General features: G+C 34.0%; 1 protein-coding gene across 2 annotated transcripts in view; it reads right to left on the bottom strand.

Moving 5' to 3' along the window:
- SI (sucrase-isomaltase) overlaps nucleotides 1–27,039 on the bottom strand; it is a 177,770-nt gene that overhangs the window by 49,024 nt on the left and 101,707 nt on the right. For both annotated transcript variants that reach the window (XM_087933383.1, XM_087933382.1), the window contains exons 9-25: nucleotides 26,574–26,686; nucleotides 25,451–25,576; nucleotides 22,067–22,198; nucleotides 20,782–20,901; nucleotides 18,502–18,615; nucleotides 16,976–17,060; nucleotides 16,038–16,155; nucleotides 15,389–15,560; nucleotides 14,049–14,165; nucleotides 13,808–13,962; nucleotides 12,146–12,230; nucleotides 10,827–10,883; nucleotides 9,952–10,076; nucleotides 8,225–8,313; nucleotides 5,006–5,055; nucleotides 4,113–4,283; nucleotides 1,304–1,453 (exon numbers count right to left, since the gene is read on the bottom strand). In XM_087933383.1, coding sequence (XP_087789509.1) covers nucleotides 1,304–1,453; nucleotides 4,113–4,283; nucleotides 5,006–5,055; nucleotides 8,225–8,313; nucleotides 9,952–10,076; nucleotides 10,827–10,883; nucleotides 12,146–12,230; nucleotides 13,808–13,962; nucleotides 14,049–14,165; nucleotides 15,389–15,560; nucleotides 16,038–16,155; nucleotides 16,976–17,060; nucleotides 18,502–18,615; nucleotides 20,782–20,901; nucleotides 22,067–22,198; nucleotides 25,451–25,576; nucleotides 26,574–26,686 — 1,979 coding nt within the window. The remainder of the gene's footprint in view (nucleotides 1–1,303; nucleotides 1,454–4,112; nucleotides 4,284–5,005; nucleotides 5,056–8,224; nucleotides 8,314–9,951; nucleotides 10,077–10,826; nucleotides 10,884–12,145; nucleotides 12,231–13,807; nucleotides 13,963–14,048; nucleotides 14,166–15,388; nucleotides 15,561–16,037; nucleotides 16,156–16,975; nucleotides 17,061–18,501; nucleotides 18,616–20,781; nucleotides 20,902–22,066; nucleotides 22,199–25,450; nucleotides 25,577–26,573; nucleotides 26,687–27,039) is intronic.

Consider the following 27,039-nt stretch of genomic DNA (forward strand, 5'->3'; position numbering starts at 1 on the left):
ATAGCCAAGGTGTTGAGGTAATTCCCCATTAGGAGAATGAGTGCACACAGGGAGACGTAGTGAGAGTGGTGAGGAATAACACACAACCAGCACACAGATACACTGAATAATAAAATGTAGGTTTTACTTCCAATAAACGGTTAAGTAAAGTCCAACAAGCAGTCCAAATCATACACAGTTAAAGCAGTCAGTTTTCAGTCCAGGGATAATCCAAATAACAAAGTCTAGTATCATAAACAGTTCAGTAATCAGTCTCACATAAATCCAAGAAAAGTAATGATCAGCAACAGTCAATAGGGAAAAATGCAGGAACCAAAAACAGCAAACATCAGAACATTGACCAACTAGCAACTATCAACAACAGGACTAAATAACCCAGGTTTCTGGCTCCATCTTATGGCCGTTTGAAGAACCACACCCAATTGTAATTTTAGCATTCCCTTAAAGAGACAGTATTAAATGTCTATCCTGGTTTATATATTTCCAACCCAACTGTTAGGTAACTATCAATTCCTAACACAAGGGAAGCAACATCATGTGATTAGATATAGAAACTTGAGTTGAATTGAAAAATAAAACATAGACCATTGCTGGAGAGAAAAATAGGAGGGTTACAAGAGTTATAATCAATCTAGAAATAATTCTGTTTATAAAAGATAATATTTGTAGCTTAGGGTTGACCTCTGGGGTCCTTGGAGGTTTTCTTACAGATTTTCATTACCAAACTAGTTAACAGCATCTGATGATGTTATCTAGTTTGGTAATGAAATGTCTTCAAAAATGTCCATCAAGCTCAGAGAGCACCCAGGACTCCGCAATCCTGTTCACTTTACATTTTCTTAGATCATATGGAAATATCCCTAGATTTTACTTCAAATTAATAAGAAACATACAAATATCTGCATTTTCCCCACATTATTTTCTATTTCTAGGTGGGGAGAAGGTACAATAATTCTACATTATAATGTGACTTTTACATTTTATTTTTACAATCAGTTCTAATTAAGGTTATAGAACTGAATTACAGCATTTCAAAAATGCTTCCATGTGAGTACGCCTTCATTTAATCCAGTTATGCTGTTCAAAAGTATGCAGTTAGGAAGCTTCACAGTCAACTGTGAACTCAACAAATGATACTCAGCAAAATTTAGGAAAGAATTGATTGGAGAGCTGCTCAGCGATAAGCTATTTTGATTCCAATTTGTGGCTATAGATAAAAAGGAAAAAATGCAGATACTCTACAAACAGAACTTTAAAGAGCAAAAACACACAAGAAGGACAAAATGAGATTTTTTTTCCTTACTTCCCATATGCAGCGAAGAGCTTCACATTTTTCTTTTGATGCATGTTCTTCAGGATGACAATCAAATTTGTCAATATCTCTTAAAGTCTGATTCCAGGATATTGTATGTTCTTCCCCCAATTTAAGATAAAGACCAGTTATGTAAGCAACCTATGAAATTCACAATAAAAACCAAAATACAGATCACATAAATATCCCATGTAAATCACATGTGCAAAATGGATTTCACCACTTTAATAAAGAACACTTAATGTTGAGGTAATTCCCCATTAGGAGAATGAGTGCACACCGGGAGACGTAGTGAGAGTGGTGAGGAATAAGGAAATGGGAACAAAATAGTAACAAAAGCATATTCTAGAAGCAGCAGGTTAAATAGAAACAGTATTCTAGTCTACTATGACTGTCAGAGAAACCATTACTTTTTTATTTGTTAAATAATGTACAACTGGCAATATTAATCAGCTGTAGAATGACTAAACGTTGAAGAAACAGATTGCAATGCAAAGGGATTTGCAAGAAAAAAGGTGATACATTCACCTTTGGTGGTATATTCTGGGGGTCTTTTCAAGGTATGTGGGACAAGCGAGAACCAGAATTATTTTAGGAAAATGCTGAGATCAGCAGTACTGGGAAAATATTAACTTATGCCGCATAATCAAATTAGAAGTAGCTGTATGAATATTGATTTGAAATCCCTACTAACCACCTGGTTATGAATATTAAAGCTGACTATTTCAGTCTAAAAATTGTCTTCTTTGTTCAATATGGAAAGTAAAGAGAAATACTGAATACATATTGAACTCCATGTCTCTTTTTGGGTCACTCTTTAAAGGATATATGTTCAAAGTAACAACTAAAACAACAATAGGGTTACAAATATTATTGAGAATCAAATTCTTAAAATAAGGTGTCTTTTTTTGTGTGTGTATCAGTCAAATCTGACCTATATGGTTTGGCTCATGGCCTAGAAGTTAAGATTGTGAAACCAGAATTTCTAGATCCAAGAACTGCATGATGGAGTGGGCCCCCATTCTTGCCTCAACTCCTGCCTATCTAGCTGTTTGAAAGCATACAAATTAAAGTAGATAAATAGGTATCACTTCAGTGGGAATAGCATTTCATGTGCCTGAGCATATAATTATGCTGGCCACATAGAAGAATCTTCGGACAATACTGGTTCCCTCTGCTAGGAAATGAAGATGAGCAGTGCCCCCTAAAATCAGACAAGATTGGACATGAGAAACCTTGTACATTTTTTTAAAACTCTCAGGACCACCTTTTTTTAAGTATAATTAACCCATCTGATATTCTTCTTGAGTGAAAATCTAGTTTTGGTCCCTTGTTTTGAGATGAGGAGAGCAGAAACCTGAAAACATTGTTCTTTGGTGATTAACCCACCTCCCAAGACAAGCATACATTCTAATGTTCTTCTGGAAGCAACTGAAACTAGTTCTGTTTTAGAAAGCTTTCAGGGAATAGAAGGTGGATTTTCTTAGCTCAGTAAGACAGATTGTTATTCTTTGGTGAGCTTTTATGCAATGTTACTGTTTTGTTTTGACCTCTTTTTTATGTTTATGTTGTTAACTGCTAGGAGCCTGTGATTCTTTTAGGATCATAAACCTAGCAATGTTCCCAAGAATTATTCTTTATTATACTTAATACCCAATTTGAATATTCAGATATTCTGACAATTAGACTCAGTGCTGAAGAAGGGCAAAATTAACTATGCAAAGTTTTATTTTGCCATGCCTTGAAAACAGGCATAGTTGATAAGATTTGATTTCATTAATAGTTTGATACATTACTTTGTAGCTTATTTAGTCTCTGCTCCTCTAAACAAGTATCTTCTTAACAAAGATATTTGTCAGACATACTACTCTTATGACCTGGTAGAAGATATTTCTAACTTCAGAGTTTTAATTATTTAAAATTTGACACCTTCAGTTTGACTACGACATTTATCAAGGCTTGAAAGGATCTTGCTTGAAAATTGGAAAATAAAACATTAATAAAAGAAATACTTCTTTTTAAAGCATTATAGCATCTAGCAAAGTTAATCTAGCACAGGGATATAAAATTCAATTTTATTGAGGGTTATGTTTGACCTCTGGGGTGGTTGGGGTGTGGCCAGGGCCATGGCCAGCTCGACATCACTCATGTTGAAAACACCTATTGGTGGCCAAGTACTAAGGAAGGACATCCCTCAGACCCTCCCTCACTCTCATAATCTCCTTCTTTCTTTCCTTCTTTCCTTTCTTCTCTTCTTTTTGCTTCCCCATTCCTTCTCCTTTCTTCTTCCTTCCCACTTTCCTTATTTTTCCTTCCTTGCTCTCTTTCCACCTTTCCTTCTTTTTCTTTTTCTTTGTCTTTCCTCTTTCCTCTTCTCCTTTCATGTCCCTTCTTGCATGCTCAAATGCAAAAGAGGAAACATTTCCCCCTTTGTTTTGTTTTTAGTTTGTTTTGTTAGCCCTCTGCCAGCAAAAACGAAGTTTGGGATCTGGTCCGCGGGCTTTTGACATCCCCGATTTAGCACCTTCAATACTTGCTATGTTAGCATACATGGACACAATTAATACTAGGACTGCCATTGGATATTATCTGATATGCATGCATGTGTGGGTAGCTTTCAAAGAAAAGACACTAACCTAAGTGTCTCTCACTTAAATATCTAAACGAATATATTCCTGAAACCTTTTTATTGACTACATTATAAATATAGTAAATATAACCTTAACGCTTATCTTTGAATAGCAAATGATATTATGGGGGGAATTCATTAAAATTTATGAAAACACTCAGCAATACATACCTTGTTTGCAGCATTGTACTTGACATTCAAATTATATGACTGAGCCACATTATTTGAAGTTACTTTCACATTTGAAGGCTCAAGGGGTAGCCCAAGAATCTTGATGTTCTCAAAGATCAAATTATTTGGATCTTTGTAGCCTTTACGTGTAACTGCCATAGTTAAGATTTTCTGGAAGACAGAAAAATCATTACACAACACTTTTGTTCGCTGATCTTAGTTATAATTTTCTATGATTTTGTATGATTTACTTTAAAGCTAAAATCATGTATAAATGATAGCTTGTTGTAAGTACAGTACAATAAACATCCTTTGGAAAAGCAAATGTGTTAATATCATGCAATCCAATTGTTATAATGAAATGAGTTTTCTCTAGCATTCAGTAAGTTTCCTCAATACTAAAACTGTGATCATATTTATTACATGTAAGGGAACTATTTAAATTAGATTCACAGATGCAGAAAAACAGGATTTATGAGGAAAATAAATTATAGCTGGAGATAAAATAAAATAATATAAAATCAAATATTAGTTTATCCAACACTATTCACTAATCGCTCTATAACTTTTCATTCTTACAAACTATTTCTGTACACCAAAAATGCTCTCACTGTTCCACATATTGTATTAATTAACCCATTTATTCTTTATGCTTGTCCCTCTGACTCACACATGTCTTAAATATCCTTTATTCTGCTGTTCCATGTAAATCATAGGCAGGAATATACATATATCAAAAAATGTACTTCTTTAAACATATATTCATTCTTCATAACAGGTCACATACTATCCATTAGTTTTATTTAAGAATTTGTATATTTTAAACATATTTATCCAGTTAAAAACTGAATGAAATTTCTGGGAATCTCTATTATTATTGAAAATATACTTACATTTGTGACAGTAAAGTTATATAAGAGATACTTTTCATTTCTGACTGTATCTAAAACATAAGGAGAAATGTACTTTTAAATAGCAAAGATAGTTATTAAAGCAAATTAATCAAATAAAATATTTTAAAGACTTAGGTAATATGCATGTAATAAATATCTATTATTAAAATTCTGAACAATATTTGGCAGATCTGCTCATAACTGGTCTTGATGTCCATCTAAACATCTACCTATAAATAATCAAACAGATGGAACAATAAGACATAATATCAATAGAACAATTGAAAGAACAGTAGAAAAAATAAAATATAACCCCAAGCTACAGTACAATCTAAGGTACAGTGATATAAAATGTTCTATAGATGGTATAGAACTATCAGCAATGGACAAATCATACAGCAATCAATGTTAGAAATGCCATAATAAAGAAAAAAATTATATCCCACCAATTTTGATGAAATGTTGTTGAAATTCACTGGTATGATTTTAAGTGTAGGGGTGTCAAACTGGATGCATCACGTGCAGGCCATGCCTACCCCAGCTCCGCGAATGGGAAAAACATTGTGAAATATCATGTGACAGCAATATGATACCGTGAGTTTGATACCCATGTTCTGGGCAGTGATGGCTAACCTTTTCGTTATCACGTGCCGAAAGTGCGCATGTGGATGCACATGCATGCCTCCACCCATTTCCCCTGACCCCTGCGCATATGGGCGCCTCTCCTAAATGCACCCTCCTCATGTGCATGCATGGCAGATATGCAGCGGGAGGCGTGCATGCATGCACAGTGGAATTACTCTGGGGCGACAGCTCAGGTGCTGGCAGAAATGGCTTTGCATGACACTTCCGTTATGTGTGCCATAGGTTCATCATCATAGTTCTAGGGTGTCCAAAAGGGGCCAGAGGCTATAAAAGATCAGCTGTCATAATATACACTATTTATGCTTTACACAGCAGAGTTCCTAATTGAAGTATTTGGGAAAATGTGAGCTTCAATCTATCTAAACTATAAATCCTGATGTCACCAAACTGAATTAGCTGAATGACTCCACTCCAAAAAGAAATGCTATTATGGACATCCTATCACATTCAGGGTAATTTAATTTAATTTAATTAAAATAAACCACAGAAAAAAATTTCTTTTCGCCCAAATGATATAAAGAACAATAAAGTCTGTTCATGGTGAAAGAAGATATTTTAAAAATTATTAACCAGCAAGAAATGACATGCCTGGGTCAGTATTTGTCAAATAAATGACTGAAAAAATAAACTACTGAAGTGTCTTTTTTTCTATTCTGTTATCTGTTGAATTTTTTTGAAATGGAAGACATTTTTTTCCATAATAACTTTTTATAAAACTATATGATTCAAAGTGCTTTATTATACAGAGTAGACAATTTTTGCCTATAAAAATTCTAGAAAATAACATAATTGCTAAATATTATCTTCTCTTAACAACAACAAAAGTAGGAAGTTTGCTAGCAAATTCTAAGGGCAGGTACTTTTGATTGTAAAATCATTGCACCTACATTTTATTTGTTTAATAAAAAGATAACATTTTATATTACTTTATTTTAAATTAATGCAATGAACATTTGCTTATTTTAGATCTTTAAAAAAGAGTCCAATATCTTTGGGATTCAATATCATCAGTCTACCTTAAAGCCATTCAGTATTCATTGCAGTAATTATCACTAAATTGTTCTTTCTCTCTCTCCTTTTTTTAAACCATCTCAATATTTTGCTTGCTTTTTTAAATAACCACTGGTGACCAATAATTATATATAGTGCAACACAGAAGTTTTTTAAATCAGGGAGAAAGGTAATTTAAGAAACACAAAGATAACTGATATTTTGCAGCACTTTAGAAAACATTGCTAGCAAGCAAATAAGTGGCTGAATTGCCACTAAGCATTAAGACATCTGAGAATCTTCTAAGAATTGATATCCTTTCCATATTTCCATAAATGCCACTGCTACAAATCAGGAGTTTTAAATACCAATAAATGAAAGTATTTGTAGCTCAGTGTTGAAATGAGAAGTCCTTGGTGCTCTATGAGCTTGTTTGTTTTCTTGCAGACATTTCTTTACACAAACTAGGTAACCTCTTGGAGATGTTGGATACGAGATGGGCAGCAAATGAATTTTACAAATAAATAAACATCATAAGTGCTAGCAAGGAATGAACTTTTCTCTCAGTTTATATTCTACTGGCTTGCCCTGTCAGCACTGATGATGCTACTTACTTTAGGTAATGAAATGTCTGCAAGAAAACAAACAAGCTCAGAGAGCACAAAGGACCCCTTGCTCCCAAGTAGTTTGATAAGTTCAGATCATTGCTGAAATATGTGAATATGCCCATATTTTAATTTTGAATTTAACATACTGAAGATGTATCTCCATAATTATTTGCATACTTTGTTTTGAATTAGAATAAATGTGTTTGCTTGCCTGCCTCTATTATCTATTTTCCTGTCTTTCTGTCTATCATCTACCATGTTTCCCTGAAAATAAGACCGGGTCTTATTTTCTTTTGTACCCCAAAATAAGCACTAGGGCTTACTTTCAGGGGATGTCTTATTTTTTTAAAATCTATTATGGTATCTATTATGAGCCAAGGTGGTGCAGTGGTTAGAGTTCAGTACTGCAGGCTATTTCTGCTGACTGCCATCTCACCAGGCTCAAGGTTGACTCAGCCTTCCACCCTTCCAAGATGGGTAAAATGAGGAGCCAAATAGTTGAGGATAATATGCTGATCCTGTAAAACCACTTAGAGGGGACTATAAAGCACAATAAAGTGCTATATGTCTAAGTGTTATTACTATTGGTATTGCTATCCAGTGATGTGTTTCAAAAAAGTTTACCACCATTCGGTGGGCATGGCTTGATGGGCATGCTTTGTGTGCATGCACACACTTTGCATGCGTGCACAGGCACAGAGGCTTTCTGATTCCCCTCCTACAATCCTGTCTCTCCCTATCGCAAAGCAGCTGCACTTAAAAAACAGGGAATAAAGGTCAGTACGGGAGCCCAGGTAGGCCCAACAGCAGAGCATGAGAGAGAACTGGTTCGGTCTCCACTGCTCTTTGGCACTACCAGTATGCCAGAACCGAACCGAACCAAACCGGTAGAATACCACCATTGTTGCTATCTCTCTATCGTTCTATTGTTCTAACATTCTATCTATCACATATCTATTTCTGTTAGTAAGTTTACCTCTTGTTATTCCATCGTCCCAGAATAAGTCTCCAGTTGCTTCTCCATTCTCATCTAAAGCAATTATAAGTCCCATAGGCTTTGTACGGCTGTTAAAAAACATATTGTCTTTATTGGACCAGATATTGAGAGTTTCTATAATAAGACTACATTTTCATTCATTCTATTCTTCTAATGATATCATGAAATAATTGAGCATATAGGGATTTGTGATGGGTAAGGAGAATAATAATGGGGTGAAAGATTAATGTTTATTTGGAAATAAGTATCATTGTGTTAAATTAAGCTTTCTCACAGAAAATAAGCTAAATTGTTTCAACTGAGATCTATTTACTATGAACCAAGGGAGACATCCCATCATAATCACAAACCAATTATAGGTGTATGTTATTGTAATTTCCAATTATATCCCATTTTATTGCCCATACAGTAGTCAATGCGATTAGAGCAATCAATTATAGCACATGCTTTTGAAATTTCACAATCTGTGCACGCATTTTGGTAGACAAATGCCAAGTCAGTCAATCCCTTTTCAATCAACGACTAGCATAGAGATGCAAATAAATGCATTTCAATGATTCTCGAGAAAAATATAGTGGCAAAAAGGCCCTACTACACTTCATTCTTATTGGTCAGAGATGATATATACAAAACTTCTAGAACTAATTCTAACTGTAGTATCATTCCTATCAATGGCACCTGCGGAAATGTATCTCTAATCAGCTTCTGGAGACCGCATAGGCTGCAAAATGGGATGAAGTATTTCTACATATTTCCCCAAGGGGGAAAAAATCTTCAATAGTTTCTTAAGGGTCAGACCTCTGAATAATAGGACAATAACAATAACAGGTGGGGAAGAGAAAAAAATATGGCAGAAATTACCTTGTGTTTTGTGATATTATTCTTTAAGAAGTAATTGAAGTGTGAAAAATAATGTAGCCACAAAGCTACCAGAGGAAATTGCATAATGCAAGAAAAGATATTCACATATCCTCTTTGACTCCCTTTTCACAAATAAATGCAAGAACACTACTCTCGCAAGTTCTCATCTTCTTGGAATGAGATTTCAAAGGAACAAATTCTCTTTTCATCAGCTTGAAATGAGAACTAATAAAAAAAACATGCAGAGAATTTCTCTCCATACCAATAGTTGCATTTCCTCTAGACAAAACTTTAAATGTTCTAGACTTGGAAAATAAATGTTCAATCCATCTATAGCATTGGTTCATGCATTGTGGATATTTTGTCTTCCTCCAAACAACATTAATTGCTTTTATATATTTGGAAACATTAAGCTAAATCTATGCCAGGGAGATTTCCATATTGTATTGGAATTGTGTTTTGGGTAATATTTTACCCATCAACTGGAAAGACTGCCAAAATTCCTAGATAGAAGAAACCTTTCAACTCTCAAGAATAGAGGGCTGAAAAAAGTCCTGATCTTCCTACCATGTATTTTGGATCATCAGACTGCCTTTCAGGTCCTTCGCAATATCAAGCTATATTTTCTCTTGCTATCTGATATCTTTTATGTTATTGTGACTAATATCCAAAAGAAGGACAATGGCTAAATTGTGCTGTATTGCATTTGTTTATGGTGAGCTTAAAAATCAACTTTATTTTCCTTCTTATGTAGTCTATTCATCCACTATCCACCATCAGTGTTTTAAACAAACTAAACAGATGTGACAGCTGTATCTTAAGAATAACCCAGTATCAGAAAATACCTGTAAACAGTTGTGTTGGCTGGTTCTTGAATAGGTAAGATGTATCCTCCTCTAAGATGAAGTCCAAGTTTGTTTTCTGGAAGGAACATTTGACACTCTTGTCTTCTGCATGGTGTTTTTATACCCTATTTTTTATAAGGAAATTAGAATAAAGGTTTACTATATTCATAAAATTGTTAGTATCCTACAAACAAAGAAGAATGCATATATTCCTTTTATAACTGGAATTGGCAGAGGAATAATATCATGACTCTATAGATGTATTTTGTATTATATGAAAAAAAATGGTTAAGGGTCAAGTCAATTAAAAAAAAACAACCTAGTATACAGTAAATCAACTCTTCCCTTCATATTGAGTAAATCCAATTGTCACATTTATGGGGGGAAGGGAAACTGGAGGCATTCACCTTGATTCAATTTGGAAGGTGAAATTTATCTATGAATTTTAGCTTCATATAGTCTTCATGTGCTTCTTAAAAAATATTGTATTGCAACTTGTCTTTTGCTTTTTTTTTCAGGATAGTATTAAAATATAAAATTCTCAACAACCCACTCACATGCTAGACGACTTTCTTAGAAAGGCTAGACAATTTGTTTGATGTACTACTTCTTTTTTAATCATCAAAAGTAACCTGATTAAAGCAATGCTTCAGTGAAAGTGAAATATTCTCTTTGATCCAAAGAATCTAAGCACTTTGATTTGACCTTTTGTGTCTGAGTACCCCTACAAAATTCTATGCAGCTCCAGACCTTTGCCACATATGCATTTTAAAGGGTATAACTAAATGATGTACAGATTGCTACACAGCAGAGTTAATTTGAAAAGTTAATAGTAGACTTTTAGGGGAGACATTTTGTAATAAACATGCACTTACTGTCTCATATTCATACCATACAGCATCAGGGATGTATGCTGTTACCTTATCAACGCCCTGAAATATTAAAAAGAAAATATTTCATTTATTACGAACATAAAAGGAAAATGCCTTGATATTATTTTTTTTTTTTTTCCTAGGCTGGAGGTAGGTAAGGGTGAAAGTCTTTCTCTTTTATTCTTTCCTGACTTTTCTACTGGAAAAATTATTTGTCAAGCATTTTTTTCATATTATAATGTCAATTGCTATTTCCACCACAAAATCCTCTAAAATGACTGTAGACATGGAAGGTTTGGAGAATGGAAAGTGATTATCAAGCTATCAATAATATATGCTGGTGGATTTTCATCTGTGGCAGAAATAGGTGTAGTTTTTGAAGCAACACTGAAACAAGAAAGAAAGAAAGAAAGAAAGAAAGAAAGAAAGAAAGAAAGAAAGAAAGAAAGAAAGAAAGAAAGAAAGAAAGAAAGAAAGAAAGAAAGAAAGAAAGAAACAAAGAAAGAAAGAAAGAAAGAAAGAAAGAAAGAAAGAAAGAAAGAAAGAAAGAAAGAAAGAAAGAAAGAAAGAAAGAAAGAAAGAAAGAAAGGTTTTCTTTATAATCATTTGCAAAATTTCCTTTAGTTAAGCAAAGGGCAAACTTTGTACTTGAAGTTTGTAAAGCTAACATTACTTGAAAAGCAACTGGATTTTTCTTAACACAAAATGTCAGGTAAACCATCTTCAGCTTGGTGCCTTACTGGCATGGGTGGGTGAACAAATGAGCAATAAACCTGTATCAGTATGTGATGAGAAATAGGGAGGGGGAAAATGAGAGCTTGACAAAGAACAGAGAAGTTCAAAACCAGTTTGTGCCAGTCGTCAAGGCCATGCACCCTAAGAAGAAATATGGATTACCCCAAACATCTCAGCACTCTTAAACCCCCTAGGCAATCTTCATTTGCTGAACACAAACTGACCATAAAGGGAGGATTGAGATGAGGGGAAACTTTCTATATCTTTTTAGCATGGAAAATTTACTTCTAATCTGACATTACTGTACCCAGCATGTTTTCATTAAAAAAAATCTATCACTTCAACCAAATAGAATGAGAGTCTTTCTTTCCTAAGGGATTGGACTGGGGCAGGTCTAACACAAAAGGAGATAGGAAGTAGCTGTGATGAAAAAGGACATGCTCATCTCTTTCACTCAATTATTTAAATTATTTTATTACTTCTACTCTTCTATTCATCATTTAACAGAAATTGTAATGCAGGCTTAGCATGTACTCACTGCAAAACAACACTTACGTATATTCCAACTTAATAAAAATTAAATGTACCGGATCTAAGACTGGAGTAATAAGTAGTCCAGGTCCCCACAAGAATTGTCTGTCTATAGTCCAGGTGGCTTCATCGGAGTAGAATCTAAAGAAATATTACTTTATTAAAGTTATGTTTTTCTAATTGGTGAATCTTAAATAACTATTTATGCATTGGAAAAACTATTGACAATTTCAAGTATAAGAGTAAAGAGCGGGTTTCATATTTTAAGACAACTCACTAGTTGACATTGGCACATGAAAAAAAGTAGGTTTAGTTATGCTCTGATGAAACCAGTGCATTTGTATTCAATATGCAATATATTCTTAAACATTGTCTATTTAACATTCCATGTTAAAGCTTTGTCGCTCAGACCATATTTTGGATTAATGCATAAATATTGATATAAGCAGATTTATATACTGTTCATCTTTCTCTGTCTTATTGATGGCTGTAAAGTCATAAGCTACTTTAAATATGAAATTGTGTTTGTGTGTATGCATATATGTATGCATTCTATTATGCATATTCTATTTTATGTATATAAATATCCTGGTTTTCATTGTACTATCATCTCACCAATGTTTTGCAACCTATCTGACTTTCCCTGATTTGATTAAATCCAGATACAAGGCATTGCAAGGGAACTTGTTTTCTTGGAAGGAAGCAAAGGCAAGTAAGGAGACATAAAAATGAAGAAAGCCTCTGTGTCGGAAAGCAGCAAAAACAACAGCACTTTCTACTACCTTAATAATAAAATCAGATTAAATACATTATCAAAATAAATTAGAAAAAAATCCTTCATCCTTCTGAGAATAAGGTAGAAAAGGGAAAGCTCTTTTGCACTGGGAGAACATTTCTAAGCAATTGCAAAGGCAGATTTTAACACAGCTTTAGTGTCTACAAAAATATCCCCAGAATGTTAGGAAATGCTTACAATGTTTTGAACAAATTCCAGATATCTTCAAGCATCAGTGAGGTCCAGGCATAGAGATGGTTTTTATTTTTCCGCAGTTTAGCTTGCTGGAAACTAAGAGTACTTCTCCTGGAGTTTATTAACTGCACATCCCATAATGATTAATTATGATAATTGTCTATTTATTCCTGTGAGAATAAGCCTTATACATTGCTATAATCCTCCCACTGAAATGGAAATGAATCTAGAGCTTCAGCGATGCCCTTCAGAATGCCAAAGCATGCTTATTTGCTTTATCTGTCTGTCTGTCTATCTATCTATCTATCTATCTATCTATCTATCTATCTATCTATCTATCTATCTATGCTAGCCAATTGAAGAACCTGTTGTATCCAGTCTTAAGCATTGCATGTGGTTCTTTAAATCTTCATTAGAATAATAATATTCTGATAATACTTAACACTTGATTGTTCTAATTCACAACAGAATAGAGGCATGCTACTTTCTTGTTTTAAAACGTTTATAAAATTTAAAATCTGTGAAACTTTCTTCTGGGACAAGACTTTTAAAGAATTTATCTTTCTAATCTGAAATAATATTGGGATTAACTACTTGAGTCTATAAATACAGTCTAGAAAGTCGGTGTCTATGTGCATTTGTCTATGTGTTTGTGTGTGTAAGACATAAATGTAAATGTAGGGATACATAAATATGGAAAGTGTAAAGTTCTTTCCCATCACCCAAAATCTTAAAAGCTGAAACTTACTCATGTAGAACAGGTCTTGCAACTGTCTCTCCCTGAGTATGTGCTTTATAAAACAGGGTATAGAGATATGGCAACAAACTGTAACGTATTGTCAGGTAGTGTTTCGTTGAATTCACCAAACGTGAGTTGTGTCCAAAATATGCTGGATCTTTAGGCTAGAAATAAGTATTTATAAAGTTACTGGGGGGAAAAAAGCCTTCAAACAATCAGAAGCTTGATCTAATTTTAAAATTGGGCTTACAGCATATGCCGCAGCATTGTGATTCCTAGAAAATGGGTAAAATGCTCCAAGTTGCAACCATCGTCTGCAAAGTTCTTCTGAGACATTTTCAAGGAAGCCGCAAATATCTGCCCCAATCTAAAAGAGAAGCACATTAAAAATCATTGACATACCGTATGATATGTCTGCATAAAATGTGATGCTATCATATCTACAAATTCCACATTAATCATTTCTCAGATGACCAGTATAAATTGATTCACACTGGTCTTTGATAGAGGTTTTAAAAAATCTAAATCATGTTTGGATGATTGAGCAAAGAGAAATAGGATAGAATAGCAATGAGATCAGCCATTACAGTATATGTAAATATTTGTATCTGACTTTTCTAAATATATTTATATGTATATGTACCTATACATATATATGTATGTACACATATACACATACATGGATGTATATGCATGAATACATATGTACATACATATACATTCTATGATTAAGACACCAGCCTATGAAAAATCAGTCAAATTTATAAGCTTTTCAATGTATATTTTTATAAAAGCCCAAATACAGAAAAAAGACAAGCTTCGGGTGATTAGATATTGCATAGTATAGTAGCTGATGCAATAAATGTCTTTTCCAACAAACAAACAATCAGCCTCAATTCAGTGTTAAAAAAAAACAAGAGGAAGAATCTACTTTAGCTTTCCTTATGAGACGAGGAAATTCATATCACATTGTTGTCCTTTCAGTAACTTTGATTCTCAGCTACTTTTAAAACTAGAAAGAAAATAATAACAAAGATCTTATAAAAAAATCCATTGCCCCATCTATTCTGAGATACCTTTAAATCCATATTTTTGCTTTTTAAAATAATTTTGTTTTCTGAATACATATTTCTGTCTCATCTTTATTCTTTGGATTGCCACACTGCAAAGTGGTACTGTTTTGGAATTGCAGATCATACCGCAGGAGAGAATAAAGGTAGCTCAGGGTCGAAGTATGGATCCTTGGTGCTGTTTGAACTTGCTTTCAAATGCTTCACTGCCCAACCATGTGACATTATCAGCATGGTGCTACATAGTCCAGTAATGAAACATTTGCAAGTAAACAACCAACCTCATAGAGGGCGAAGAGTTCCTCAATTCATGCAGCCTACCAAAGGATTACTCCAATAGAAAAGAGATAGTCAGGCACTTCAAAGTATATAGTTGAAATTTACTAAATTATATGTTGTGTAAACCAAGTCTAAAGAATATCGTATGCATAGATCTCCCCTAAAGAGATACATTAATCCAAAACTTTATCTTATTTTACTATAACAAAATTTAACAGTTACTATAGTTAAAATAGCTTACAAAAGGATATCCAAATAGACCAAATTCTAATATTCCTGGTATTGACCATTTAATATCATTCCAAGTTGCAAAATTATCTCCCAGCCAATGTCCTGTGAATTTTCCAGAACCAGAAAATGTTGATCGGGAAAGAAGGAAGCTTCTACTTTCACTGAAAATAGTCTTGAGCGCTCTGAAAACAATATGAATTTATAGAATTAAGGAATAGCTTTATTTTGTTGGGACAAAAAATTTGGAGAAAATGGAAGGCAGGTTTCAACATAGCATTTGTACTGACAACAAATCCATCAAATTATTGAAAAATTAGTGTGAATAGAGTATTAAATATGGGCCACACTTTCAGATCACATCTTATAATCTGTGTGTACTAAATAGATGACCTTTCAATCCAGAAGAAGGATTATATCAATAAGCATGTTTTTCCAAATTGCAAAAAAAATTAAATTTGGTTTCATTCCTGGGGGCGTTAAGCTACTAGTAGAGAAATTAATGGAATTGCTGTGTAGTAAATTAATCATTTTTTTTCTAAGACACATTCTTAGATTTGTATTCTTCTGATTAGCTGTTGCAGTCCAAAGTGAAACAAAGGAAATCTGGCACAAATTAGTTTGGATGAATTAAAGGGAAAAAAGAATACATAATTCCTTACTTATCAGTAGCTATAGACATGAAATAACCATAGAGGCTGTGAACATCATAGTGTTTCCCTGCCTTTTGGACTGCATCCATACAAAGTGTCTTTGAATACATAACTCCATCCAGAATTTCTGCAAAACAAAGAGATTTTAAAAATCCATTAAATTTAACAATCTCTGTTGAACATGTCAATATATAGCTCTCTGGAAGAATAGATAAACAAATGTCATTTTTTGTGGTATTCCATTTTTTAAAGTAATTTTTTTCACTTTTCTTTAATCCACTACACTAGACTAGTTTTTAATAAGGTTAATATTCAATATTGAGTTAGCTAATTGAAAATTACTTGATCAAATCTCTAAATCAGTTTTATGAATGCAATCAGAGCTTGTATTAAATAAGATACTTCCTAATTAATTCAATACTTCTCTGTTTTGAAATAAATGTTATTACAAATAATTGCGACACGATTATATAGGAATCCAAAGGAATAAAAATTCCTAGTTAGATTGAATCCATGGTATAGAGTTTCCTATTTGGACAGAGGGTTAAACTAGAAGACCTCCAAGATTGCTTCTACCTCTGTTATTCTGTATTCTGTATTCTATATCAAATTAGATGTGGTTTAATTCATATATATATATATATATAAAATAGTAGCACTTTTTTTAACCTTGCTGCACTGAAGTTATTTGTTTGGATTTAAAAATCCACCAATTAAAATTCTTTTAGTTAGAGATAGCGTGACAAGTTGTACAATCATCTGATAATTTAGCAATTAGTTTTTCTGATCTTCCAGAAGAATCACTATGTTGTAGCATTATTTAACAATTGGTAAATGAATCTGATTATGAAAATATCTCAGGTTCTATCTAAGGATCTTACATACACAGATATAGGAAAAAATCTAGCATGGAAATCAAATAATTTTGATTTCAGTTGAGAACGTACTTGGAGTAAAAGGTGGGTAGTTTAAATTGTTTGCTGCACAACCAGTTTTTGATCCTTTGACAAAATTGGATACTTCATTCATGTCCTATGAGAAAAGATTCAGAGAAATTCGTGGATTTGTAGTTGTGGTCTTTAGACATAACTCATCAGGACCCATGTCCTATTCAACTTTTTTTAAAAAAATTAAAAAGCAACCACTCCTAGCAACATATTTAACTGCCATAATAATGCCTGACAGAGAGGTACCCATGGTATCATATATACCATGATATATCTTCTCTTACTAGAGAAGATATATGATTGAAGGGTCCTTAGTGCTCTCTGAACTTGATTTTTATTTTTGCAGACATTTCATTATCTAAACTAGGTAATTATTATCGGTGATGAAATGTCGCCAAGAAAACAACCAAGCTCAGAGAGAACTGAGGACCTATCATTTCAACCCTGAGCCACAAACATTTTCCTCTAAAAATATGACCCACTTTCTAGTAAATGGGGGGTTTGGGGACTGACGAAACTCATCATGGCAACAATTTTCAAGTTTACCTTTGAATTTTGTAAGCCAGTTACAGAGAAATTCCAATGCCTGTTTATCAAATTCTTAAGTGAATAGCAGAACTGAATTGTGTTATTCATCTAGTTTTTTCAAATGTTGTTGCCTGTCTCAGCTCTCTAACTCTTTACCAAGAGAGACAGCCTTCCTTTTTCAATGGGAGATTTCTGTTGCTATGGACAATAAATCAAAACAGCAGACTTTGGCTGATTTTATATGTAACCAAAAATCAAATTTTATTAGTGTTTGGGTTGTTAAACCACGAGAAAATTCTAAACCTTCAGGCTTACACCAGAAAAATAAGATATCAAACTGGAACAAGGCTATTCTGCTATATTGTTGCTAAAAAAAACCCAAAATTGATGTTTTCATGTAATCCCTTGGAGCTGAGCTAGATTTAGAAACTAGACTATACCAACAATAAAAAAACTTTAAAAACCATGTATTTTAAAAAATCAAAGCATTATACAAAGTTTATATTCCTTGGGAAGAATGTATTGTTGCCTATGAAAAGAATCGAAACTTAAAGGTGCATATTTTTTGCTTATTGCTAAGTATTTTTGCTAAAAAAGGGACATGGTGGCTCAGTGGATAAGATTCTGAGCTTGTTGATCAGAAAGATCTACAGTTTGGCAGTTCGAATCCCTAGCACCATGTAATGGAGTGAGCTCTCGTTACTTGTCCCAGCTTCTTCCAACCTAGCAGTTTGAAAGCATGTAAAAATGCAAATAGAAAATTAGGGACTTTGGTGGGAAGGTAACAGCATTCTCTGCACCTTCGGCCTTTAGTCATGCTGGCCACATGACCACAGGACATCTTATGACAGTGCTGGCTCTTTGGCTTTCTATTAGAGATGAGCACCACCCACTACAGCCAGCATATGACTAGCAGATATGTGCGAGGGGAATCTTTACCTTTACCTAAGTATTTTTGCTAGAAAATATTTGTTTCTTCACTTCTAAATAGTACTTACAATCCAAAGTCCATCAAAATGGATTGTTTTGTGAAAATTGTTGCACTCATAAGCCCACCACAGAACAGCTTCAGGACTAGAAAAATCAGGGAAGACAGTTGTTCCTGGCCACACCTGTAGGTTAAAGAAAAGTATAAAAGTGGTCTACCAAAATATATAAGTATTTCCTTAAAACAGTTTTGCAAGATTCTAAGCAAAATGAAACAAGTGGAATATCTGAGTAATCTGTATTAAAAACAAAACTTGTTATGTATGCATGGGAAGACAGTAAAATAGAAAAATGCAATCATATGTTAGATACTGAAATTCTGTTTTTATTAAATTGTTTCTTTCTCATGTAACAGTACCACTTCAAGAAACTGTCAACTAGACAACTAACTGGATATCATAAATGACATTTGGCTTTGTTGTGTTTTTATAGATAGTATATATAACATACTGCTGAGTTCTGCTCCAGTTATTTTCTCTTAAGAAAATACACACAAAACACTGACACCTAAATAAGTCCCCATAATAGGATATATCTGTCACATGCATATACATCTGGTTTTTTTACATAATTTTTGTATGCATATAAGTATAGATATACATATATGTGTGCATATGTGTATATATATATGTATATATGTATATACTTGCATACATTTTTATGTGTGTGCATATATATTTTTGTATGTATATAGAGATGGGGAGAAGTGAGAGAGACCTAGAAATCGTGGACTGTAAGGAAATGTAAATCAGTTGTAATTCTTAGCAAATGGCTATCAACAAAGAAACCAACTTTTTTAAAATTTCATGCTTTAGGATGGATAGGTAGGTAGGTAGCAAATTCTGCTTGCCTTAATTTGTAAATATGAGTAAGTTATTGTAGACAATGTTCAAAACATCAAATTTCTCATCTAGTAAATATTTTCTCTATAATTTAAACAAATAAATGCACTGAGGGAGAGAAGAAATTTGAATGTGTTATCATCAAATGCAAGATAAAATTGCTATACTAATTTAAATATTTTATATGAGTATTATACATCTGCCCAGACCTGTTTGTCATGACTTATTGAGCATGATACAGAATGAATGGAATGTTTATACCTTCATAGTGACAGACCTAAACATTATGTAAGAAATTACTAATAATCTAATAAAATAACTTGTAGGTTGCTGAACAGACCAGGAAGATTCTTAGTAAGCTCTATTGAATCAGAATAGAGCTGGAAGGGACCTTGGAGATCTTTTAATCCAAGACTCTGCTCAGGCAAGAGACCCTACATCATTTCAGATAGATGGCTGTCCTGTTTTTTCTTAAAAATCTCTCGTTGATGAAGCACCAACAACTTATGAATGCAAGCTGTTCCACTGGTTAATTGCCATTGCTGTTAGGAAATTTCTCCTTAATTCCAGGTTGCTTCTCTTCTTGATTAGTTTCCATCTGTAATTTACTGTCTTGCCCTCTAGTGCTTCTCAATATCTTTTTTGTAATGTAGTGACCCAAACTGGATTTGGTATTCTAAGTGTGGTCTTACTCGGGGGTGGGATTCAACCAGTGCTTCTACTGGTTTGGTGACTATGCTTTATTCTTGTTTGCATTTTTCTTTGACCAATTCTAATAAATCAATAAATTATTAATGTTGGGCTGATTTGTCTGTAGTTTCCTGAATTCTTCTTGTTATAGTTGTTTTTGTCTGTTTGTTTGTTTGAAGATGGGAACCACATCAAGTCTTTTATAATCCTCTGATACTTCTCTGGTGCTTCACAATTTTTTGAAAGATTTGGTACAATGGTTCTGAGATAACATCTATCAGCTCCTCCAGAACTCTAGGATATAATTCTTCAGGTCCTGTGATTTATATTCATCAAAGTCATACAGGTGTTCTCTTATCGTTTTCTTAGGTTTAAAAAAAGTTATTTAATTTTTCAGAATATATCTGACAAAATAACCATTGTCAACATTGTGATTTATTCTCAATTTGATGATTGTGCCAATATTTACATTCCCGAACTAGATAAAAAAAAGTAGGTTCACTACACAGTCAGAGCAATCAACATGTATAACATTTATCAAAGTGTTATGTCTTTCTCTTTTTAAGGGAGAAAAAATACAATGGGTTTCTTCAGAGTACTAAATAATAAAATAAATGGAGTGGAGAAGAGATCCCAGTTTTACAGATGATTCTGAATTAGTACAATTTTCTCCTCCTTTCTCTTTGTCCATTTTAGACACGTATTTGCTATAGTAATGTTCAAGTGGTTCAAAATTTATTTCTAAAAACAGCAACTTACTTCCCCAATAAGAGGGCTTATTCCATTTGACTCATTTATCCAAACTTTCATCTGTTCACCACGTAGGTAGGCTTCATAAGGTGTATTGTTCATGAGGTTGTTGACAGAAATAGCTGGATCCTTTAACAAAAAGAATTACAAATGTTAAACCCTTGCACAATTATGTAACCGATTGTACCCCCTGCAGGGGATAGCAGGAGTATTTTGCTATGCAACAAAGCAGAACAAAGTTGACAAACTCTGTTACTCAGTGATGTCACCCCAACTTTACATGCCCATATCACGACATTGCAGGGCAAGACTTGTAAAGTGGCATCATTGAACATGCCCTGATCCTGTAAAAGCCATCTTGTTTCTTGCTTGCAGCCTTGCTTTCTGCCACTAAATTGCCAGGTACCAGTGGAGAGCAGCTGCTAAGGCACAATTAATATTATGTTTATTTTTTGCCATCTGTTGGATGTCTTTTTAAAAAACTTCTGGGAATGGAATGACAATATCCATTGACTATTGATTAGAATACAGAGAGACTTGGCAACCTTTTGGTATATTTAATTGTGTGGGAAAGTCAAGGACCATCATTAAAGATGAAGATATAAAACAGGTGAGTCCGTGCTTGTTCATTTTTAACTTTTTAAAAATATTGTAATACTTCCATCATACATTTCTTGTGCTTTTTGTTTTAAAATTGATTTATGATCCATTGAACCACAGAAATAGATAAGTCAATGAAGATTTATAGGAGGTTGCAGATAAACAATTATTAGACACCTCTGTTCCTGAATAAAATAATACTGTTTCATCAGGTTCCCATTACTTTTACTGAAACAGTTGATATGGAGGTAAATCTTAGTACAAATAAGGAAGAAAAATAGGGTTAGAAGTAAAAAAATAGCAAAAACCTTTTAATGTTTCAGGAAGGAGCAGAAATTGTAATGGGTAGGCATGCTATTTGGCATAGATATATATGCTGTAACATACAATATATGAACCTTGGCGTGCCATGTTAGAATTCAGTATTACAACCTAATTCAGCTCAATGCCAGGAGTTGGAGCCTCACTGGCTCAAGGTTGACTCAGCTTTCCATCTTTATGAGGTCAGTAAAATGAGGACCAAGATGGTTGGTAATAATATGCTGACTCTGTAAACTACTTAGAAAGGGCTGTAAAGCACTGCGAAGTGGTATATAACTCTAAGTGCTACTGTTATATGCAAACAATTGCTGATAAATTGTTTCAATAATTGTTTCATTTGTTCATTTGAACTATTTAAATTAATCAGAATTACCAGTATGATGACATATTTCTGCCCATGGTCATGAAGGTCTTGGACAAATTCAGGGAGGCCTGCAAAGTTTATCTTGTCATAAGTAAAATCTTTCTTATCTTCCATGTAGTCAATATCAGTATATTGAACATCCTGGGGAAAAAAATGTAGCCATTGGAAATGTTGAATTTTTACATTGTTACAACCCAGGCAGAACTGTGACGAATCATCCTTATCACCAACACCAAGATCATCATAGTCTATATGATGAATGCCAAGAAAAGCATAAAAGAAAGAAAATTGGTGCTGATGAGCTTTTTAATAAAAATTAAATAATTGGATGCATAATTCTATTTCATATCTAAGTCTCCATTGGACATCAGAGTATATGAAATATGGTTATTTTTCTACAAATAATATGGCTCATGCTGACTGGGCATGAAGGTTCATTTGGTTTCTTGGATCCTGTTAACAATGTAATATTCAGAAAATTATATTTTCTCTGAAACTGCACCTCTGGCTCATTATAAAAGCCAATAACCCCATCCCCAATTTTCATTACCATAATTACTAGCTATGTAGCCACCCTAATTTTTTTCTGTAATGTATATAAAAAGTAAAATACATTGATTTATCCTTTAATATTGCCTAGAAAATTGGTTTCTCCAAACACATAATTTTAGTGGTAGAAAGAAAATGTATATGTTGTTATCTGATGTTTTAGCTAAGGGAACTGTTCCTTGCATTAGCTAAATTAAATATTCACAGGTGTGACAAAATTCAGCTCCTGTTTCCATTTTAATTCTTCAGCCTCCAGGAAAGACTTTTTTAAACTAGATTCCTAGCAAGTATAAATTTTTGTAAAATGACATTCTTGATTTTGTCCTCTCTGTATACCTAAACATTGACTATTTTATTGAAATCCTATCTAACTGTGATCCTTTACGAAAACACCAGGATTCTAGGTGATATTCAAAGAAATATTTCATTTCCATTGATTGGATTCAGAATAGTTGATGTGAGAAAAAAAACACTATAATTTCCTTAGCGAGAGTGATTTCTACCAGTTATATCAAGAATAGGCAACCAACTACCAAAATTGTATGTTGTCCCAATATATTTTCCAATAAACAACATAGCCCATTTTAAAGGACAATTGAAACATTTCCCACTGTGTTAAAGTAGGAAGCACATAGATAGTGTACTATCCTAAAATATCCTAAATGTAAAAGGTAACCAGCCCAAGGGATCAAATGCATATCAGTTTTCAGTCCTTTCATACCCATCTTGAATTCCACTGACTCTTATCTACCACTTATCTACCACTTGCTTTGACTGTTAGTAGTCCAGATTCTTGTAGAGTGCTTTAGCATATAATAACCCTAGATGAACTGCCTGATTATTGATTTCCTACATTTAACATTATATATATATGTGTATGTGTATAAGTGTGTGTGTGTGTGTGTGTGTTCGTAGATTTTCATGGGTACAGGTATGTAGGTCTAGGGGTGTTCAGGTCTTTTCCCGTGTAAGATTAATTTTACATGGGAAAAGACCCGAACACCCCTAGACCTACATACATACATACATACATACATACATACATACACACACACACACACACACACACACACACACACACACACACACATATATATATATATATATATATATATATATATATATATATATATATATCTTTGGTTGTTCGGGTTTTCTCCGTAAGATTTGAAGTATCTAGGCAACGTTTGATGAAGTCTCATTCATCATCTTCAGGCTTCTGTCTCCAGCTCTGTGCTTCTCAGAGTAATGGAGTTGCAGCTGCTTCCTCCTTTTAACTGCCAGTGGGGTGGAACTTGATTGGGTGGGGGCTTGGCTGTGTTCTGATTGGGTGGGGTGTGTTCTCATTGGTAGGGGTTTGGCTGTGTTCTGATTGGTTGGGGGTTAGCCGTGTTCTGATTGGTTGGGCGTGTTCTGTTCAGGAGGGGCTTGGTTGTGCTCAGGTTAGTTTTAGTTGCTGGGGGATTTGAGCTAGAGAGTTGTGATCTTGCTGTTTGGCTTCTAGTTCGTGGTCCTGTGCATCTTCATAGTGGGTGTTGGTTTGCTTCATGACTCAGAGGGTTTGAAGTGGGTAGTGATGCAGCTGCAGTGCAGCTTCTGACCATGGACCAGAAGCTGCACTGCAGCTGCATCACTCCACTCAACCCTCTGAGCCATCATGAGCAAACCAACACACTCTGAAGATGCAGCAGGACCACGCTAGAAGCCACACGATCCCTCTAGCTCAAATCCCGCAACAAACTAACCTGAGCACAACCAAGCCCTCCTGAACAGAACACGCCTCCAACCAATCAGAACACGGCTAACCCCCAACCAATCAGAACACAGCCAAACCCCTACCAATGAGAACACACCCCACCCAATCAGAACACAGCCAAGCCCCCACCCAATCAAGTTCCACCCCACTGGCAGTTAAAAGGAGGAAGCAGCTGCAATCTCCATTACTCTGAGAAGCACAGAGCTGGAGACAGAAGCCTGAAGATGATGAATGAGACTTCATCGAAACGCTGCCTAGATACTTCAAATCTTACGCGGGAGAAAACCCGAACAACCAAAGATCTACATATAAATACCCGCGAGAACCTCAGAAAACAAATATATATATATATATATATATTACAAAATATCCTTTTAAAAAGTCCTAAAATAGGTTTAGATTTTAGTTGGAAACAATTTTTTTTAAAAAAATTCAGCTGCCCCAAACCAGGAAATAAAGAGTATTAAATCCTAACCCTATCTACTTTGTAAATCAACTTACTCTTTGTGACCTCCTATTTTCTACCAAAAAATGTAAAGTGTATCCTCTAATCCAAAATGTATCCATCCTTAGATTATAACTTTCTTCCTTACTCGTTCTTCCTGCTATCCTGTTTTCCCAAAGCATGACGTTGTCATCGAAATAAAATTGGAACAATGACATTAACAATTCCCATATAATTCATAATTTCTTCTTCCATCATAATAACAAAGAAAAAGATTACCAATGGTTTATGCATATTGTAAGAATATGAGATCTCATAATAAAAATAGCAAAAGCCCTAGACACATGGAAAGGGACCTTAATTTGGCCAAAATTGAATTTATTAAATGAGCATAGATTTGCTTCCCATGGTTATGCTTCAAGGGAAACTAGACATCAAATTCTACCTTCAACATTACAAATTCTTCAAGAATTGTATCTTTCTACTGATCACAATAGTACAGCAAATGGAATATGAGTCTTCAAAATAACTGATTTCCCCCCCAACCAATAATGTACTGATTTGTTAATTAAACAGATGTATGTAATCACCCAATTCTCACACAGTTACTCTACTCCTTCTCCACTCTTACATTTTTACTTACACAAGGTATTCCAGCTGCTCGATTCCTTTCTACTACATCTTTCACATCATTAAGATCTGTGTAATTCCATCGACAGATATGGAAGCCGAGACTCCAATAGGAAGGCATCAGTGGAAGTCCTATCAACTTTAGAAGTAAAATACCAAACCAAATTTAAGAGGCTAGCAAATCCTTTTGCATTTGCATTCTATTGTTTATAGAGAAGGATATTTTCTTGAAATGTAATTACAGAGGAAGACTACTGAAATCTCTGTACCATCATGCTACTGGACAAGACATATTCATATTGACTTAGTTATCTATGAAAAGGGTAATGCAATTTTAAGCTGCTGCCAGAATGAAGAAGAAATTTAGATTTTTGTTTTACTGTATTTCCATTGTCTAAACCGAGCGATACAGGAGTCAATATCAATGTTTGGTAGTACTTTGGGGCTGCATGAGATTGAACAGCAGCAACAATAGCAACAGAAATCTTCCTCCAGATAATGCCCTGAAATTACTAGTTAGGATTTTGATCCTAGTAAGAGAGGTTGGCTGAGATGAGATGTAGGATTTGATCTAATTCAGAGAGATATTCATATGGCAGAGACAACCAGAGATGTCTTTTGTCATTTCTCTTGTGTATCTGATATGTCTTTTCTAAAAAAATGTCTATCAATATTTTCTGTTGTTAGTTCAATAAAGGGTGACCATAACATGCTATGCAAAGCTCTTTAATCTTAGCTGGATTTTTATGATTAAATTCCAGGCGGTTATGGTTATATCTATGTCAGATTATCTAATACTAGTCCTAGCAACTAACTATGGTATTGTTACTAACTTTGATTCTAGTTACTTTAGTTGAAGTGACCTGTACATTATGACTGTAGACAAAATATTTTATAAATCCTTTAATATAAACTGATCTGACAATTTCACTTTTCTTCTGAGGTTTTTCTTTGCATCTCTTACTACTGGATAGAAACAGAATAGAAAGGACTATACAGATAGCATTTTCACTTATAGTGCTCCTAATCTAGAATAGCTTCTCAAGAAAAGCATATCTTCTCTTTCAGTATAGACAATAACATATAGAGCTCTACTCTATTAGCACCAAGTAAAAACATGATAGAAAAAAACATACCAATAGATATTCTTGTACTACTTGTTCTGGAGTATTTCCTAAGAAGACATAGAAATCTAAAATTCCACCAATTGTTCTATATGTTACAGCAGGAGCAGGCTGAAGAGCAAAATCTGTTAGGAGAAATTCTTAAAATTAATTGAGATTTAAACACAAGAATATTGTTTTAATTTTTACTCCTAAATTATTGTGTAAATTTAATATATGAATGAATAGGAATCTTCCGAGGACTAGCATGTACCTTTCAAAGTTTTGCATATTTCAGTTTACTGTTAGAATTCTCAACTGTAAAAAAAATCCCAATATCCTTTTAATGGTCTAACAAAATATGTACTATTCTTAATTGTTCCTTGAGAATCTCATAAAGATTGAATGAGGGACCACCAATGTTTATGGAGACTGAGTGATTAAAAGATGGAAATTATGCTGAAGATTCCAATTTAACCATATAGACATAGGTCAATTG

This window comes from Pseudonaja textilis, chromosome 4 (assembly GCF_049901715.1).
Source record: "Pseudonaja textilis isolate UNSWEBS1 chromosome 4, rPseTex1.2, whole genome shotgun sequence".
In the NCBI taxonomy this organism is placed as follows: domain Eukaryota; kingdom Metazoa; phylum Chordata; class Lepidosauria; order Squamata; family Elapidae; genus Pseudonaja; species Pseudonaja textilis.